This window comes from Podarcis liolepis, assembly GCF_965112155.1.
Source record: "Podarcis liolepis genome assembly, chromosome: 2".
NCBI lineage: Eukaryota > Metazoa > Chordata > Lepidosauria > Squamata > Lacertidae > Podarcis > Podarcis liolepis.
In genome coordinates this window covers 128,406,872-128,424,250 of record NC_139555.1, presented here as the reverse complement: position 1 = coordinate 128,424,250, position 17,379 = coordinate 128,406,872, and the positions used below count along the sequence as shown (strand labels likewise).

Below are 17,379 nucleotides of genomic sequence, written 5' to 3'. Positions count from 1 at the left end.
GCATGGAGCCCGGACAGCCCCGTGGTTTTCCACGGATCTGAGGGCAATGAAACAATCGTTGAGACGGCTAGAGCGCCGGTGGCGGATAACTCATTCCGAATCTGACCGGACACAGGTTAGAGCTCAACGTCGAGCCTACCAAGTGGCGATAGCGACGGCGAAGAAGAATTTCTTCACCGCCTCTATTGCATCTGCAGAAAACAGCAGCAGGAGACTTTTTCAGGTGGTTCACAATTTAGCGGAACCACCTGCAACATCGGGGCCCAGTACGGGCCACATGTTCTCCTGCAATGATTTTGCAAAGTTTTTTGCAGATAAAATCGCCCAGATTCGGGAAGAAGTAGACTCCACCGTGGGAGCAGGGCCGGGGCGGGAGAGTGCTAGAGTTCTGTCTAGTCAAGTTGAGTGGGATCAATTTCAATCTGTTACCTCCGAGGATGTGGACAGGCTGCTTGGACAAGTGAAACCAACCACCTGTCTCCTGGATCCTTGCCCATCCTGGCTTATAAAAGCTAGCCGGGAAGGACTGGGCGATGGGCTTCGTGGGGTGGTGAATGCTTCCCTCCGTGAGGGAGCCTTCCCAGACCCGCTGAAAGAGGCGGTTATTAAACCGCTTCTTAAAAAACCATCTTTAGATGCGGCCACGATGGCCAACTATCGCCCAGTCTCAAATCTTCCATTCCTGGGCAAGGTGATTGAGCGAGCGGTTGCCGAACAACTCCAGGCACGCCTGGAAGAAGCGGACCATTTGGATCCCTTTCAGTCGGGATTCAGGCCTCATCATGGGACTGAAACTGCCTTGGTCGCACTGGTTGATGATCTCCGGCGGGCTAGGGACAAAGGTGAGAGCTGTTTCCTAGTTCTGCTGGATCTCTCAGCGGCGTTTGATACCATCGACCATAACATCCTTCTGGACCGTCTTGAGGGGCTGGGAGCTGGGGGCACTGTCATACAGTGGTTCCGCTCCTTCCTCCTGGGCCGTGTTCAGAAAGTGGTGGTGGGGGATGAGTGTTCAGACCCCTGGGCTCTCACTTGTGGGGTGCCTCAGGGTTCTGTCCTCTCCCCCATGCTTTTCAACATCTACATGCGGCCGCTGGGAGAGATCATCAGGAGGTTTGGGCTGGGTGTTCATCAGTATGCGGATGACACCCAGCTCTACCTCTCTTTTAAATCAGAACCAGTGAAGGTGGTGAAGGTCCTGTGTGAGTGCCTGGAGGCGGTTGGAGGATGGATGGCGGCTAACAGATTGAGGTTGAATCCTGACAAGACAGAAGTACTGTTCTTGGGGGACAGAAGGCGGGCAGGTGTGGAGGATTCCCTGGTCCTGAATGGGGTAACTGTGCCCCTGAAGGACCAGGTGCGCAGCCTGGGAGTCATTTTCTACTCACAGCTGTCCATGGAGGCACAGGTCAAATCTGTGTCCAGGGCAGCTGTTTACCAGCTCCATCTGGTACGTAGGCTGAGACCCTATCTGCCCGCTGACTGTCTCGCCAGAGTGGTGCATGCTCTGGTTATCTCCCGCTTGGACTACTGCAATGCGCTCTACGTGGGGCTACCTTTGAAGGTGACCTGGAAACTGCAATTAATCCAGAATGTGGCAGCTAGACTGGTGACTGGGAGCGGCCGCCGAGACCATATAACACCGGTCTTGAAAGACCTGCATTGGCTCCCAGTATGTTTCCGAGCACAATTCAAAGTGTTGGTGCTGACCTTTAAAGCCCTAAACGGCCTCGGTCCAGTATACCTGAAGGAGCGTCTCCACCCCCATCAGTCTGCCCGGACGCTGAGGTCCAGCGCCGAGGGCCTTCTGGTGGTTCCCTCATTGCGAGAAGCAAAGCTACAGGGAACCAGGCAGAGGGCCTTCTCGGTAGTGGCGCCCGCCCTGTGGAACGCCCTTCCAGCAGATGTCAAAGCGATAAACAACTACCTGACATTCAGGAGACATCTTAAGGCAGCCCTGTTCAGGGAAGTTTTTAACGTATGATATTTTACTGTATTTTTGGTTTTTATGGAAGCCGCCCAGAGTGGCTGGGGAGGCCCAGCCAGATGGGCGGGGTATAAATAATAAATTATTATTATTATTATTATTATTATTATTATTATTATTATTATTATTATTATTATTATTATTCTGACCTGAGGGGCTCGTCTTCCAGCGTCATCACTTTTATATGCCTGTTGTCTTTGTCCATGGAGTTTTCTTGGCAGGGCTACTGGAGTGGCTTGCCGGTTCCTGCTCCAGGTGGATCACGTTTGGTCTAAACTCTCCACTATGACCTGTCCATCTTGGGTGGCCCTGCACAGCTTAGCTCATAGCGTCCCTGAGTTATTCAAGCCCCTTTGTCACAACAAGGCAGTGAAAGTGGCCCAATTCAATTCCATATTTTTCTTTTTCCCAGTTATTGCTCCTTGAGGTGAAATCCACCAGGGGGTTTTAGGTTCAAACACCACTTTATGTTTTTCCCATACTCTATATATCAATTTTCTTATTATATGATTCAAAATTGCTTTATTTTCATGTTTTAATATGTTGTTGTTTAGTTGTTTAGTCGTGTCCCACTCTTTGTGACCCCATGGATCAGAGCACGCCAGGCACTCCTGTCTTCCACTGCCTCCCGCAGTTTGGTCAGGGTTTTAATATAATTGTCTTTTTTTATAAAAAAAAAAATCAATTTTCACCAATTTTTTAAACAGACAGAACAACACAAACAAACAAACAAACAAACAAACACAAAAACGAATAACAAGTATAATTTCATATCCTTGTTTTCTTATAACTTGTTTCTCCAACTTCCCCATACCTCCCCTTTCTGCATCCCATTTTGAAAATTTTGTTTCAACAAATCCTTACTCTTAGTTTTATCTAATTTATAACCTCCTTTTTTCTTTAAACTTAACCCTTACTGCTGTTAACCACTTAATTTTTTAAAACCAACGTCATTCTAACATTCATTAATTTTGCAATGTTTCTTAAGATAGTCCTTAAATTTCTTCCAATCCTCTTCCGCTGCCTCTTTTCCCTGGTCACGGATTCTGCCAGTCATTTCTGCCAGTCCCATATGGTCGATCACCTTCATCTGCCATTCTTCCAGGGTGGGTAGATCTTCTGTCTTCCAATACTTTGCAATGAGAATTCTTGCTGCTGTTGTGGCATACATAAAAAACGTTCTGTCTTTCTTTAACACCAATTGGCCGATGATGCCCAGGAGAAAGGCCTCTGGTTTCTTCAAGAAGGTATATTTAAATACCTTTTTCAATTCATTATAAATCATTTCCCAGAAAGCCTTAATCTTTGGGCACGTCCACCAAAGGTGAAAAAAGGTACCTTCATTTTCTTTACATTTCCAACACTTATTATCGGGCAAATGATATATTTTTGCAAGCCTGACTGGGGTCATGTACCACCTATAAATCATTTTCATAATATTTTCTTTCAAGGCATTACATGCCGTAAATTTCATACCGGTGGTCCACAACTGTTCCCAGTCAGCAAACATAATGTTATGACCAATATCTTGTGCCCATTTAATCATAGCTGATTTAACTGTCTCATCCTGCGTATTCCATTTCAACAGCAAGTTATACATCTTTGATAAATTTTTAGTTTTGGGTTCTAACAACTCTGTTTCTAATTTTGACTTTTCCACCTGGAAGCCAATTTTCCTGTCCAATTTATAAGCTTCCATTATCTGATAATAATGAAGCCAATCTCTCACTTTATCCTTCAATTTTTCGAAACTGCAATTTTCCACCAAATTGTCCTTCTCACTTTCAGGTACTGCTCTGATTCTTAAATTTCTCTCTTTCCGTTGCATTTCAATCATAGATAAGGTCAAGTCATGTTCCTCTAATTTCTTATAAACTGGTGATACCTTTTCCTGGGTGGCAGTTGCAATATCTTTAGCCTCTTCTGCAATCTTTCGTGTTGTAGCTGACTCTCCTAATAATTTTTCGATGGACTGTGTATTAGAGTTCACCTTCGTTCCCAATTCATTAATACTTTTAGTATTCAAATCAATATAATTGTCTTTAAATAGGTTGGCAAGGCAGTGATCCATGAAGGGGAAAATATCAATTATGTTTCTCATTTTATTGTGCATGTGTCTGCCTGGTAAGAAGCCAGCCTGATCTCTGTTTTTTATTTCATTCAATACTTTTTTTTAACCTGTTAGCTAGGATGTTAGCAAACATTTTATAATCATTATTGAACAATGATATAGGTCTATAATTTTTGATTAGTGTTGGATCTGCTCCTTGTTTGGGTCTCAGTGTGATAAGTGCTTCTTCCCATGATTTTGGTATTCTTCCTTCCTTTAAAATTTGGTCCAGTACTGTTTCCTTGGTTCTGATAATATATCTTCTAACTTCTTATGAAATGCCGCCAATAATCCATCCGTACCTGGGGACTTTCCTATCTTTGCTTTTGAGATTGCTGCACCTCCATCATCGCTGTTGGTACATTTAGTTGTTCTATTTTCCAATCTGCTATTGTCGGGAGTCTATTTTGTGCTATGTATCTTTCCATTTCCTCTTCGTCTTCTTCTTCTTCATGGTAAAATTTCCCATAGTAATTGAATTTTTCTTTGCATATTTCTTTAGGATCTTCAATTAGTTTTCATTTCTCAATTACTCTCTCTTTTTTTTCTTCTTCAATTGCCATGCAAGTAGCCTACCTGATTTATTGGAACCACTGGAGAGGTATAGAAATGGGGCTTCTCTTGGGAAGGGGCTGCCCCATTTGTGCTTCTCCAGGGGCAGGAGAATCCCTGCATGGTCTCTGAGGCTCCCTTTCCTTCTTCCTCTCTCCCAGGACCCTGTAGCTTCTTTTGGCCCCTTGACTCCTTGGGAAAGATAAAAGGGATGGATTCTGCAAACCTAGTGAGGATGGAAGGGGGAAGATGGACGGTAGACCTGGTCAGGTTGTCTCCTGCATCCCTCCCCACAACTTTTGAGCGCTCCTTCCCAGGAACCTCCGAGAGATCTGGTGAGTCCTAGGGGAGGGGAGATGGGGACCTGGAGGGATGGGGGGTGAAGAGGGAAAGTTCTCTGGCCAGAAATGAGATAAAGCAGGGATTTTGCTGAGGATGGGACTCCCAACATATTGGGAGGCTTCCCCTCCAGCCAGAAAATCCCTGCAGGGCCTCTGAGGCTCCCTTTCCTTCTTCCTCTCTCCCAGGACCCTCTAGCTTGTTTTGGCTCCTCAACTCCTCAGGAAGGATGAAAGAGACGGATCCTGCAAAGCTAGCAAGGATGGAAGGGGGAAGATGGACGGTTGACCTGGTCAGGTTGTCTCCTGCATCCCTCCCCACAACCTCTGAGCATTCCCTCCCAGGGACCTCCAAGAGATCTGGTGAGTCCCAGGGGAGGGGAGATGATGATGATGATGATGATGATGATGATGATAATAATAATAATAATAATAATAATAATAATAATAATAATAATAATTTATTATTTATACCCCGCCCATCTGGCTGGGCTTCCCCAGCCACTCTGGGCGGCTTCCAAAAGAATATTAAAATACTATAATACATCAAACATTAAAAGCTTCCCTAAACAGGGCTGCCTTCAGATGTCTTCTAAAAGCCTGGTAGTTGTTGTTCTCTTTGACATCTGGTGGGAGGGTGTTCAACAGGGCAGGTGCCACCACCAAGAAGGCCCTCTGCCTGGTTCCCTGTAACTTGGCTTCTCGCAGTGAGGGAACCGCCAGAAGGCCCTCGGCGCTGGACCTCAGCGTCCGGGCAGACTGATGGGGGTGGAGGCGCTCCTTCAGATATACTGGACCAAGGCCGTTTAGGGCTTTAAAGGTCAGCAGCAACACTTTGAATTGTGCTCGGAAACGTACTGGGAGCCAATGTAGGTCTTTCAAGACCGGTGTTATGTGGTCTCTGCGGCCGCTCCCAGTCACCAGTCTAGCTGCCACGTTCTGGATTAGTTGTAGTTTCCGGGTCACCTTCAAAGGTAGCCCCACGTAGAGCGCGTTGCAGTAATCCAAGCGGGAGATAACCAGAGCATGCACCACTCTGGCGAGACAATTCGCGGGCAGGGAGCGTCTCAGCCTGCGTACCAGATGGAGCTGGTAGACAGCTGCCCTGGATACAGAATTGACCTGCACCTCCATGGACAGCTGTGAGTCCAAAATGACTCCCAGGCTACGCACCTGGTCCTTCAGGGGCACAGTTACCCCATTCAGGACCAGGGAATCCTCCACACCTGCCCGCCTCCTGTCCCCCAAAAACAGTACTTCTGTCTTGTCAGGATTCAACCTCAATCTGTTAGCCGCCATCCATCCTCCAACCGCCTCCAGACACTCACACAGGACCTTCACTGCCTTCACTGGTTCTGATTTGAAATAGAGGTAGAGCTGGGTATCATCCGCATACAGATGAACACCCAGCCCAAATCCCCTGATGATCTCTCCCAGCGGCTTCATGTAGATGTTGAAAAGCATGAGGGAGAGGACAGAACCCTGAGGCACCCCACAAGTGAGGGCCCAGGGGTCTGAACACTCACCCCCCCCACTTTCTGAACACGGCCCAGGAGGAAGGAGCGGAACCACTGTATGACAGTGCCCCCAGCTCCCAGCCCCTCAAGACGGTCCAGAAGGATGTTATGGTCGATGGTATCAAACGCCGCTGAAAGATCCAGCAGAACTAGGAAATAGCTCTCACCTTTGTCCCTAGCCCTCCGGAGTTCATCAACCAGTGCGACCAAGGCAGTTTCAGTCCTATGATGAGGCCTGAATCCCGACTGGAAGGAATCCAAATGGTCCGCTTCTTCCAGGCGTGCCTGGAGTTGTTCAGCAACCGCTCGCTCAATCACCTTGCCCAAGAATGGAAGATTTGAGACTGGGCAATAGTTGGCCATTGTGGCCGCATCTAAAGATGGTTTTTTAAGAAGCGGTTTAATAACCGCCTCTTTCAGCGGGTCTGGGAAGGCTCCCTCATGGAGGGAAGCATTCACTACCCCACGGAGCCCATCACCCAGCCCTTCCCAGCTAGCTTTTATAAGCCAGGATGGGCAAGGATCAAGGAGCCAAGTGGTTGGTTTCACTTGTCCAAGCAGCCTGTCCACATCCTCGGAGGTAACAGATTGGAATTGATCCCACACAATTTGACTAGACAGGACTCTAGCACTCTCCTGCCCCGGCCCTGCTCCCACGGTGGAGTCTACCTCTTCTCGAATCTGAGCGACTTTATCTGCAAAAAACTTTGCAAGGTCATTGCAGATAATGTGGCCCCTACTGGGCCCTGATGGAGCAGGTGGTTCCGCTAAATTGCGAACCACCTGAAAGAGTCTCCTGCTGCTGTTTTCCGCAGATGCAATAGAGGGGGTGAAGAAAGTCTTCTTCGCCGTCGCTATCGCCACTTGGTAGGCTCGACGTTGAGCTCTAACCCGTGTCCGGACGTGGGGACGTGGAGGGATGGAGCCAGAGAGGAATTGGGGCTTGCTCAGCTTGGCGGTGGGGGGAGGCAGGCTGCCTGCATGCTCCTTTGTCATCTGCAGGCAATTTGAGCTAGGAATAGATCACAGCTCCCCGGCCACCACAGCTCAAAAGGTCTAAAACCAGTTCTGTGATCTGAATGCCCTGCCAATGTCAGACAACTCACTGATCCTGCTTTGCAGTTTGAATGCAGATGGGGCCTCTGTGTGTTGTCTTTTCCTTTTTGGAATAACTTCTTATTTGCTTTTAAAAACAAGGATCATAGGACTAATAAATGATACTGATATGTAGACTAAGTCTTCGTGTGCCATTTGCATATCAGAAATAGCAGAATAAATCTGGAGGAATAGCTATATATCTATATATATCTGGGTTCATGAATTTGTTTGAACTGAGTTATAGTCACTTTTCCTCTTCTGTTGCTAACGAAACAATACAGTCTCCTCATGGACATGGGAGGGGGGTTCAAAGTGAAGAAAGTGCTTTACGTATAAATTTAAATTTAGACCAACCAGATTGAGGCAACAGCTGATGGGGAGTGTTCAGGTGAAGCTGCTGCTGTTAGTTTCACAGACGAGACGTGGACGTTCCATACATACCTGCATGTGATGAACTTCAACTCTTTGTCTGGAGACCAACAGCATCTGGGATTCTAATACCCCCCACCGTGAACCCAGAATGGAGGGATATCAACTGTTTCCTCTGTGAATGTTCTGCGTCTAGTCATGCCTTTTAAAACAGTGACCAGGCTTCTCTGAACCACCCAGGCCTTCTTAAATGCCGGCTTCAGAGTTTTTAAGGGAAGTTGATGTAAATTCTGTCAGGCGTGTTGTTTTTGCTTCTGTCTGCATTTGATTGACCAAAGAGATGACTGACCTTGGAGATGGAGTGGATTCCAGGATTGAGCCAGAACAAAATCCATTCCAGATAAAAGCCAAGCAATATGTCAGTAAATACTGGCCAACAAAGGCAGTGAAAACTATAGAGAGGCCCCACATCTAACTATTTTTAGTTCTTCCTCTATCACAAGCATTAATTAACTTGGTTCAATGATCTGAAGCTCCATTTCTTCCTGAGGCTCTAATTTGCTGCTCTCTTCATTGCAGATGGTGAGGAATTAGAAGGGAAGAACAAGGGGGAGCACAACAGAATCCATATAGCGGAGAAGTCATATAAGTATTCAGAGTGTGGAGAGAACATCCGTCAGAGCTCCCATTCCACCTCCCGTCAAAGAAAGAGCTTCGTTCAGAGGGATAGCCTCACTTCACACGTAAGAACAAAGAGTAGGGAGAAATTGTATCAGTGCAGAGAATATGGAAAGAGCTTCGGTAACCGCCGGAATCTCACTTTGCATCAAAGAATTCATACCGGGGAGAAACCCTATCAGTGCTTGCAGTGTGGGAAGAGCTTCAGTCAGAGGCACAGTCTCACTTCCCATCAAAGAATTCATACAGGAGAAAAACCCTATCAGTGCTTGGAATGTGGAAAGAGCTTCAAGCACAGTAATGCTCTCACTTTGCATCAAAGAACTCATACCGGAGAAAAACCCTATCAGTGCTTCGAATGCGGGAAGAGCTTCAATCGGAAGGATAGTCTCACTTTCCATCACAGAATTCATACAGGGGAGAAACCCTATCAGTGCTTGGAATGTGGAAAGAGCTTCACTAATAGTTCCCATCTCACTTGCCATCATAGAATCCATACAGGGGAGAAACCCTATCAGTGCTTGGAATGTGGAAAGAGCTTCAAGCACAGTAATGCTCTCACTTTCCATCACAGAATTCATACAGGGGAGAAACCCTATCAGTGCTTGGAATGTGGAAAGAGCTTCAATCGGAAGGATAGTCTCACTTCCCATCACAGAATTCATACAGGGGAGAAACCCTATCAGTGCTTGGAATGTGGAAAGAGCTTCACTAATAGTTCCCATCTCACTTGCCATCATAGAATCCATACAGGGGAGAAACCCTATCAGTGCTTCGAATGTGGGAAGAGCTTTCGTGTGAGTGGTGAACTCACTTTCCACCAAAGAATTCATACAGGGGAGAAACCCTATCAATGCTTGGAATGTGGAAAGAGCTTTCGTCAGAAAGGTTATCTTGCTTTGCATAGAAGAATCCATACAGGGGAGAAACCCTATCAGTGCTTGGAATGTGGGAAGAGCTTTAGTCTCAGGAACAATCTCACTTCCCATCAAAGAATTCATAGACGGCAGAAACCTTATCACTGCTTGGAATGTGGAAAGAGCTTCAGTCAGATGGTGAAACTCACTTCCCATCAAAAAACTCATAAAGGGGAGAAACCCTATCAGTGCTTGGAATGTGGAAAGAGCTTCAGAAGGAGCTGCCATCTCACTTTGCATCAAAGAAGTCATACAGGGGAGAAACCCTATCAGTGCTTGGAATGTGGAAAGAGCTTCAGTCAGAGCTCCCATCTCACTGTCCATCAAAGAATTCATACAGGAGAGAAACCCTTTCAGTGCTTTGAATGCGGGAAGAACTTCCGGGAGCGGATGAAGCTCACTTTGCATCAAAGAATCCATACAGGGGAAAAACACTATCAGTGCTTCGAATGCGGAAAGAGCTTCAGTTGGAAGAACAGTCTCACTTTGCATCAAAGAATTCATACAGGTGAGAAACCCTATCACTGCTTCGAATGTGGAAAGAGGTTCACTTATAGCTCCAGTCTCACTTCCCATCACAGAATTCATACAGGGGAGAAACCCTATCACTGCTTGGAATGTGGGAAGAGCTTCACTAATAACTCCAGTCTCACTTCCCATCGAAGAATTCATGCAGAGGAGAAACCAAAAAAGAGAAATAAAACAAAAAATATTAGACAACGCTTACGAAATACAATTGTATAGAAAAGAGAAAAGGGGGGGATATAAACTAAAAATACTGTTTATGACATTTGTATCATATATATCATATCATTCGTCAACCCATAGAAAGGCAGGCTCCCCCACTTCTCCCCTGCGTTACCCCCTCTTCTCCCCATATCCCACCCTGAGAGATCCTTCCTTCCCTGCGTTCCTTGCAGGTCCCTCGCACTTCCAACTGTCGTCTCCTTATGTGTGTCCTCCTAAATTAAAAATAAAGGAATCTTAATGTAAAATATAAAAAATACAAAAAAGTAGATGATGATGATGATTTATTGATACCCTTCCCATCTGGCTGGGTTTCCCCAGTCACTCTGGGCAGCTTCCAACAAAATAGTAAAATACAGTAATCCATCAAATATTAAATATTAAAAGCTTCCCTAAACAGGGCTGCCTTGAGAGCCAGTGTGGTGTAGTGGTTAAGAGCAGTGGACTCGTAATCTGGGGAACCGGGTGCTCGTCTCTGCAGTTGCTGGGTGACCTTGGGCTAGTCACACTTCTCTGAAGTCTCTCAGCCCCACTCACCTCACAGAGTGTTTGTTGTGGGGGAGGAAGGGAAAGGAGAATGTTAGCCGCTTTGAGACTCCTTTGGGTAGTGATAAAGCAGGATATTAAATCCAAACTCTTCTTCTTCTCCTCTTCACCAAGATGACACTTTCCCTTCATTTCCCTCTTAACCAAATCTTAACCAACTCAGACAGTGCAATATGACTCTTATAAGGATCGTCTAACAATCCAAATTAGTATTTCTCCAGTTTCTAGGTCCAGTTTCTATAAAGCCTTTGAAAAACTGTTCCAACAAATCTCAGCCAAGTCACAATGGAAAATTCTGGTCTCTTATAATGTTCATCCAATCCTGCTTCCTCTTCTTTCTTCTTTCCCTAATCTTTGGACATTTTAATCCACTGGGGATGGGGAAGCAGGCATCTTAATTCCCTTTCCTCAAACGAGATCATAGCTTGCCTTGTTCACCGTTTCCGGAGTTGCTTTGCATTCTCTGCCTCTCATTCCCACACCAGCTCAGCTCAACCTCCTCTTTCCCTGGGGCTCTTTCTCTTCCTGCTCTTCCCTCGCCTGCTCAACACATCCTTCTGCCTCTCCCAGCGACTCCTTTCCAACGACTCCCACCTTCTGACCCACACATTCCCCTCCGTCTCTTTTTCTGGGTCTTCAATGCCAAGGCGCTGCAGAAGCTTCTTTGGAGTGGATGCATCTGGTTCCCAATAAATCACGCAGAGGCAAAGTTCATTGGCAAAAGAAGAAGGTTTCTCAGCTTTTTCAAGGGATCCTTATTAAACTTGGGAATGTCTGCATGTGATCCCATCTCTACAGCTGACAAAAACACCAGAGAGAAGGTGGGCTGGAGCCTGAGAGGCGAAAGCATTGGCCTCGAACGTAGGCCTCAGGAACGCTTTCCCCCATGGAGACCTGGGACCCCTTCTCCTTCTGAAGGGACCTCCGAGGACGAAGCCAGGGCAGATCAGTCCCTGGACCGTGGAGGCGATTTCAAGTGTGACATTACACACACTTCCCCTCAATAATGAGTGGCTGAATATTCAATTTACATTTCCTAAAGTCCACAATAATCTCTCTTGTTTTCTTTTCTTTTTTTCCATAGATATTTATTAAAATTTTCAAAATGTTACTTTCATTTGCTTGTTTCCCGGACTTCCTCACCCCTCCCTTTTTTGTATTCCAATTCAATTTGTTAATTCAGCAAATCCTTTCCCACTTTATTTATCCTAATCTTTCATTGCATTACCTTGATCTATTTTCATCATTATCTTATAAAAAACCTTAAAATTCAAAACTTAAATCTTATTTTTACTAACTTCTCATAACCATTGTATTCTTTCCTAATCCTTTAAACATTTATTACTAAAGCCAAGCAATTTCATTTCAAACATCCTTCTAACATTCATCAATTATATAAAACAATCCTAATAACAAAATAAAAGAAATAAAACAATCCAATCTTCATCCAGCGTCCCTTCCTCCTGGTCCTGGGTTTTGTCAGTCCATTTTATCCCACTGAACTAGCACATTAACCTGGTAACCTTATATCCGAGGCCCTTAAGTCTCTTCCATGTCCCTTCCACGATTTTTCTGCATATTCTCCTTTCACTTGTGTGAACTCCAGCTTAATAATGCTTTTGTCCCTTTTCAACAAATCAGTCCCTTTTCCACAGTCCAGGCTGAGCTCCATGTAGTATTTAAAAGCATATTTCAAAATCCCTCCAAAATTGAGAGCCCCCATATCTCCAAACCTCTCACGGCCCATTGCCAGACTCAGAAAGTCCATACATCCCTGCTCAGGGGGGTCAATCCAACCCCCCATTTCCAAACCAGTCCAAACTTTATCTTTCCGAGTCTGATTTTTTAGAAGATCAATTGTCAAGTCCAAAGGCTCATGTTCCTGCAGGGCCGCAACTTCCTCCATCTCTGGCTCCCAAGATTCAGCAGCATCCTCTTCTTTTGTCTGTTCTGTCAAGGCACACTCCTGGTTTCATTCCTGGGTAGGCTCCATACCTTTTCCCACTGCCTGTCCAAAATTTCCCACTGCCTGCTTAAGATTTCCAACCAAGTCAGTCAAATTTGTTCTCTCATGTAATTCTTCCAGAAGGGCATTTGTTTTGTAAAAAGCACACAACAGCACTTCTGAATGCATTGTCCTTCAAGGTCACCAGTCAATTCACACGGTAATAATCTGTAGAGGCTGGAAGCTCCCTGGAAATAGTTACAATTTCACAGTCTCCCTCTAGGGGGAAAACTTCTATTGCAAATCCAACCACAAAGTTTCTTTTTTTTTTTTTTGAGATACTTTGTCAATATTTGATCCTTTAAAATGCGAAAGGAAACAGTGGAATCACAATGTTTCTCTTCCTTTAGCTATCTGTCAAAAGACTTCTGTCTCTGGTCAATGAGCTTCAAACGTCAGTCCTGACACCCCGCTCCAGGGTCAGGACGGTGGAAAGTTACTTTACTTTAAACTTACTTCTGCAGGTTTAAACAGTCCAAAGAAAAGCTCCCCCTTCTCCTCCTGCTGCCGAAGGGGGGGGGGTTTCAACTATTTTAGATGATGAAATCCAATCCTTGAATGGTGATTTTCAAAGCTCTAGTTTACTTTGTCTTTGCTTTGTTCAGTCTACAAAGAAACGGAAGGCTGACTTCCTGTTTAGACCTTCCCGTTTCAGTACCAAATTGAAGTAAATTTTAAAGACCGATTCCTTTCTGTTCCCAATTCCTTATTTAAAGTCCAATTGTTCAAAGTTCAAGTACTCACGGGTGATTATTTTTAGAAGCCAAATTGTCCCAAGAAGAAGGCAGCGCTCTCCAGCAACGGCTATGCGGCTTTGCTCCACGGAAAGAGCAATTGACTCACAGCACCGCGCCACTTCCCCCTCATCGCTTCAGAGACTGTTAGTGGGTTCCTTTGCGGGTTGGGGGGGCGCTAAAGGTGCCCGCCGAGTCCCATTGTCACAGGCTTCATCCGCCTGTGATTTTTTAAAGGGTCCCCGCTTCGCCATAGCAGAAAGGACCCGTTTCGCGCGGAGCTTGTCCCTCCAGTTCAGAGGGAGTCCGCCATTGCCGATGGCGCCACCCCGGAAGTCAATCTCTCTTGTTTTCTTTCAGCTAAGGAGGAAGTTGTTTTTCCTGCACCCCTCCCCCAACTGCTCAACATCCTTCCTATAGGCCGCCTCCCCCTTCCAGCCGTGATTAAACCAACCACCGTTGTATCATATGCAAACTTAATGATCTTATTACTGGGGTATTTGGGGGCAGTCAGCTGTATAGAGCATATATAAAAGTAGGCTCAATATGCACCCCTGTGGCACCCCCATATTAATGAGATCTGCAGAAACGTGGGAACCCGTCCTGACCCATTGGGAACGGTTTAACAGAAAGTTTAATATCCACCTGCACAAACAATGTTTTCTTCCTGTGGAAGAATAGTATTAAATGCAGAACTAAAATTTACAAATAACAATCTCGTATAGTTCCCTTTCTTCTCCAAATGAGTCAGGATAGCATGTAAATCCATTGCCACAGCATCCTCCGTGGATCTCTTTGCCTTGTACGCAAACTGGTAAGGGTCAAGTTCTACTGGCATACAATATACGATACGGTTCCTTGCCAGTTTTTCGAAACATTTCATTATAATGGGTGTCAATGCCACAGGGTGAAAGTCATTCAGACTATCTTTGTTTTTTTTGGCAGGGGTATAATGGTAGTGGATTTCAGACAGGGTGGAACGGCGGCTTGGGCCAGAGACTGGTTAAAAATCTTCATAAATATGCCTGCCAGTTGGTCCGAACAATCTCTTAGCACCCTGCCAGCCCCCCCATCCGGGCCCATAGCCTTCCTCGTGTTTACCTCCTTTCATATTTGCCTCGCTTCTCCCTCTTCCACCCTGACAGCATTTCCTGCAGGTAGTGAGGCCAATAGCTCTGACATCCTTGTTGGAGCCACTGTTGGTGTCACCTCAAATCGGGCAAAGAAGGTCTTCAACTCTCCCACCAAGGAAGCAGTACTCTCTACCACTGATGTATTTCTCAATTTATAACCAGTCAGATGTTGAACTCCCTGCCACATTTGTCTAGTATCATTTCATAGATGGTCCTCGATTTTTCCTCTGTACTCCACTTTTGCTTTCCTGATACCCCTCATCAAGTTCGCTCTTTCTATACCAGTGTTTCCCAACCGGTGTTCCGCGGCACACCAGTGTGCCGTGAGATGTTGCCTAGAGGGAGGCGGGCGAGTCCAAAAAAGGTTGGGAAACACTGTCTTAACCGCAGGCAACACGGTTCATATAGAATTTGAATTCAAACCTCCCTCCGCTGCGCCTGCCACTGAGGCTCCCTTCGCGCGCGCGAAGCCCAAGCCCTCCTTTAGCGACGCGCATGCCCAAGAAAGGCGTTCGCGCCGCCAACATTTCGCCTCCTGGGATCACGTGGCTGCTCAGGTGTCTCCATGCACGCGAGGGGGGGCGTGGTCATTCGCATGCGCGGGCCTCCCAAAAGGTACGTTGGTTCGGAGGGTCCCCGCCATGAGACGCTGCGCTCCCTTTGCCTCTGAAGGAACGAGCCAATCACTCGCTTTGTCCCTAAGAGCGTGGGCTGATTGGCCTCGCTCCCGGTGTTGAAGGATCTGGCTTCGCAACGTCCTCCGCCGCGTGCTTATTGGAGGGAGGTGGCGGAGCCATTTTAATTCCGCACCGACGGCTGTAAGGGCGGGTAATGGCCGCTGGAGGATTTGCCGATGCCTCCCGCTCTCAGATACCGCTGGTGGAGCCTCTTGTCTGGCTTCAGCAATTATTATTATCCCACAGCAAGGGCTCTCAAGAGAGGGCAGCCTGCTGCTTAGCAGTTTTGGGACTGCGCGGAGTGTGCACCACGTGATTTCTCCGCATTGGAACCTTGTTCACACATTAAGCTGAACGTTCCAAGCTGTGTATACGTGCGTACACGTTTGTCTGAAAGTGTGCCGTTGATCATTTTTGTACAGTTCCACTGTTGCGCATAAAGATATGCAGTTGGTGTGAGTTGAATGTTATATTTTAATAACTACAAGTGTACACCTGAACTATTCATGTATGCAGTTGTACGGATTGTATACATGTTGGATCTAAGGTGAAGAAGGGACAGGGTACTCTAAACTGGACACGGTATAGATTACTAACCCTTCATATACTGTGAGGTCTAAAAGAGAGGTGAATACATTGTATTGTACTTCTTGAGACATTTGGTTGTTCATTAGCAGAGAGAATTTTCATTAGATCAGTAAATAGTAAATAGTAAGAGTGGAAAGAATTGTTCTATTGGAAAAAGTGACCATTTTAAGTTTTAGAATGACAAGCTTCAAGATTTGTATTTATTCATTTATTCTGACATTTTTATACCTCAGTTTTTATTATCTTCTTAATAACAAAATATATAAAATAAAATGCAGAGAAATAAAAATCTCTCTCTTTCTCTCTCTCTCTCTCTCTCACACACACACACGCACACACACACTGCACAGGAGTGGGACCAGGAGGAGGGACCCCTCCATAAATCTTAGCTGCCAGCCTGGCACATAGCAGGAGGGGTGCTCCAACAGGTATCTGAGTACCAAAAACACGCACAATCATTTCTGTTAAAAACAAAACCAGACAATGTAAAATACTTTCTTTGTGTTTATTTGATTCCTATTAAAGAGAATTACTTTATATATAGTCAATATAGGCACAGAGTTAATTTTTTAAACATTTTCTAATGGTGGTGTGCCTCGAGATTTTTTTCATGAAACAAGTGTGCCTTTGCCCAAAAAAGGTTGGGAAACACTGTTCTATACCATACGGTACCCGGTACCCAGTTCTAGAAGCAGTTTCTGGCCTTCAAGAATCTCCTAGCCTCTCCCGTCATCCAGGGCTTCCTATTCAGATACAACTTAACATACCTTTCCCTGGTGCATTTCCTGTGCTGAATCTAAGACCGTTGAGGTAGAAGTTTCTAGATCTTGATGGTCGAACATATTCCAATCGGTCTCCTGGAAACAGTCCTGCAACTGCTGAGAGGCTCCCTCAGGCCACACGGTAACCATCCATGTTTGTAGCTGGCCTTGTTTCCTGAGGGGTGTGTACACTGGTGTCAGAAGCAGGGACACATGATCTGAACCACCGAGGTGCGCCTCATATTCCCGTCCAATGTTCGTATACACCTTGTCAAGAGTACTTTCTCCCCTTATTGCACACTCAATGTGCTCATGGGATTTTGGGAGTACTGCCCTCACATCTGTGTGAGTGAAGTCCCCCACAATAATCCGTGCTGCCTCCAGATATCTGCTCAATTTAGCATTGATGTTTTCATGCATACTACTCATGGCCCTGCAGGCATTGTTGCTAGATAAGTTGCTAGATAAGAAAGCTGCAGAGATAGTGCAGGATAGTGCGCACCCCGGAAGTGATCTCTTTCAGCTTCTGCCTTCTGGAAGAAGGTACAGGGATATAAAGACTAGGACTAGCCGCCTGAGAAACAGTTTCTATCTAATTGTATTTAATTTTTAAATACAGAAA

The 17,379-nt window shown here is 45.7% G+C and overlaps 2 protein-coding genes across 3 annotated transcripts in view; one reads left to right on the top strand and one right to left on the bottom strand.

The window, feature by feature from the left end:
* The window catches only part of LOC310702297 (uncharacterized protein), a 636,573-nt gene that overhangs the window by 394,031 nt on the left and 225,163 nt on the right, over positions 1 to 17,379 (bottom strand). The window lies entirely within an intron of this gene.
* LOC310702286 (uncharacterized protein) overlaps positions 1 to 17,379 on the top strand; it is a 176,427-nt gene that overhangs the window by 55,531 nt on the left and 103,517 nt on the right. The window contains exons 3-5 of one of the 2 annotated variants that reach the window (XM_083493690.1): positions 4,811 to 4,984; positions 5,177 to 5,350; positions 8,551 to 11,926. In XM_083493690.1, the coding sequence (XP_083349816.1) occupies positions 4,861 to 4,984; positions 5,177 to 5,350; positions 8,551 to 10,310 (2,058 nt within the window). In that variant the 5' untranslated portion in view covers positions 4,811 to 4,860 and the 3' untranslated portion in view covers positions 10,311 to 11,926. Of the gene's footprint in view, positions 1 to 4,810; positions 4,985 to 5,176; positions 5,351 to 8,550; positions 11,927 to 17,379 lie in introns of those variants that run through there. The other variant, XM_083493683.1, reaches the window with a different exon arrangement.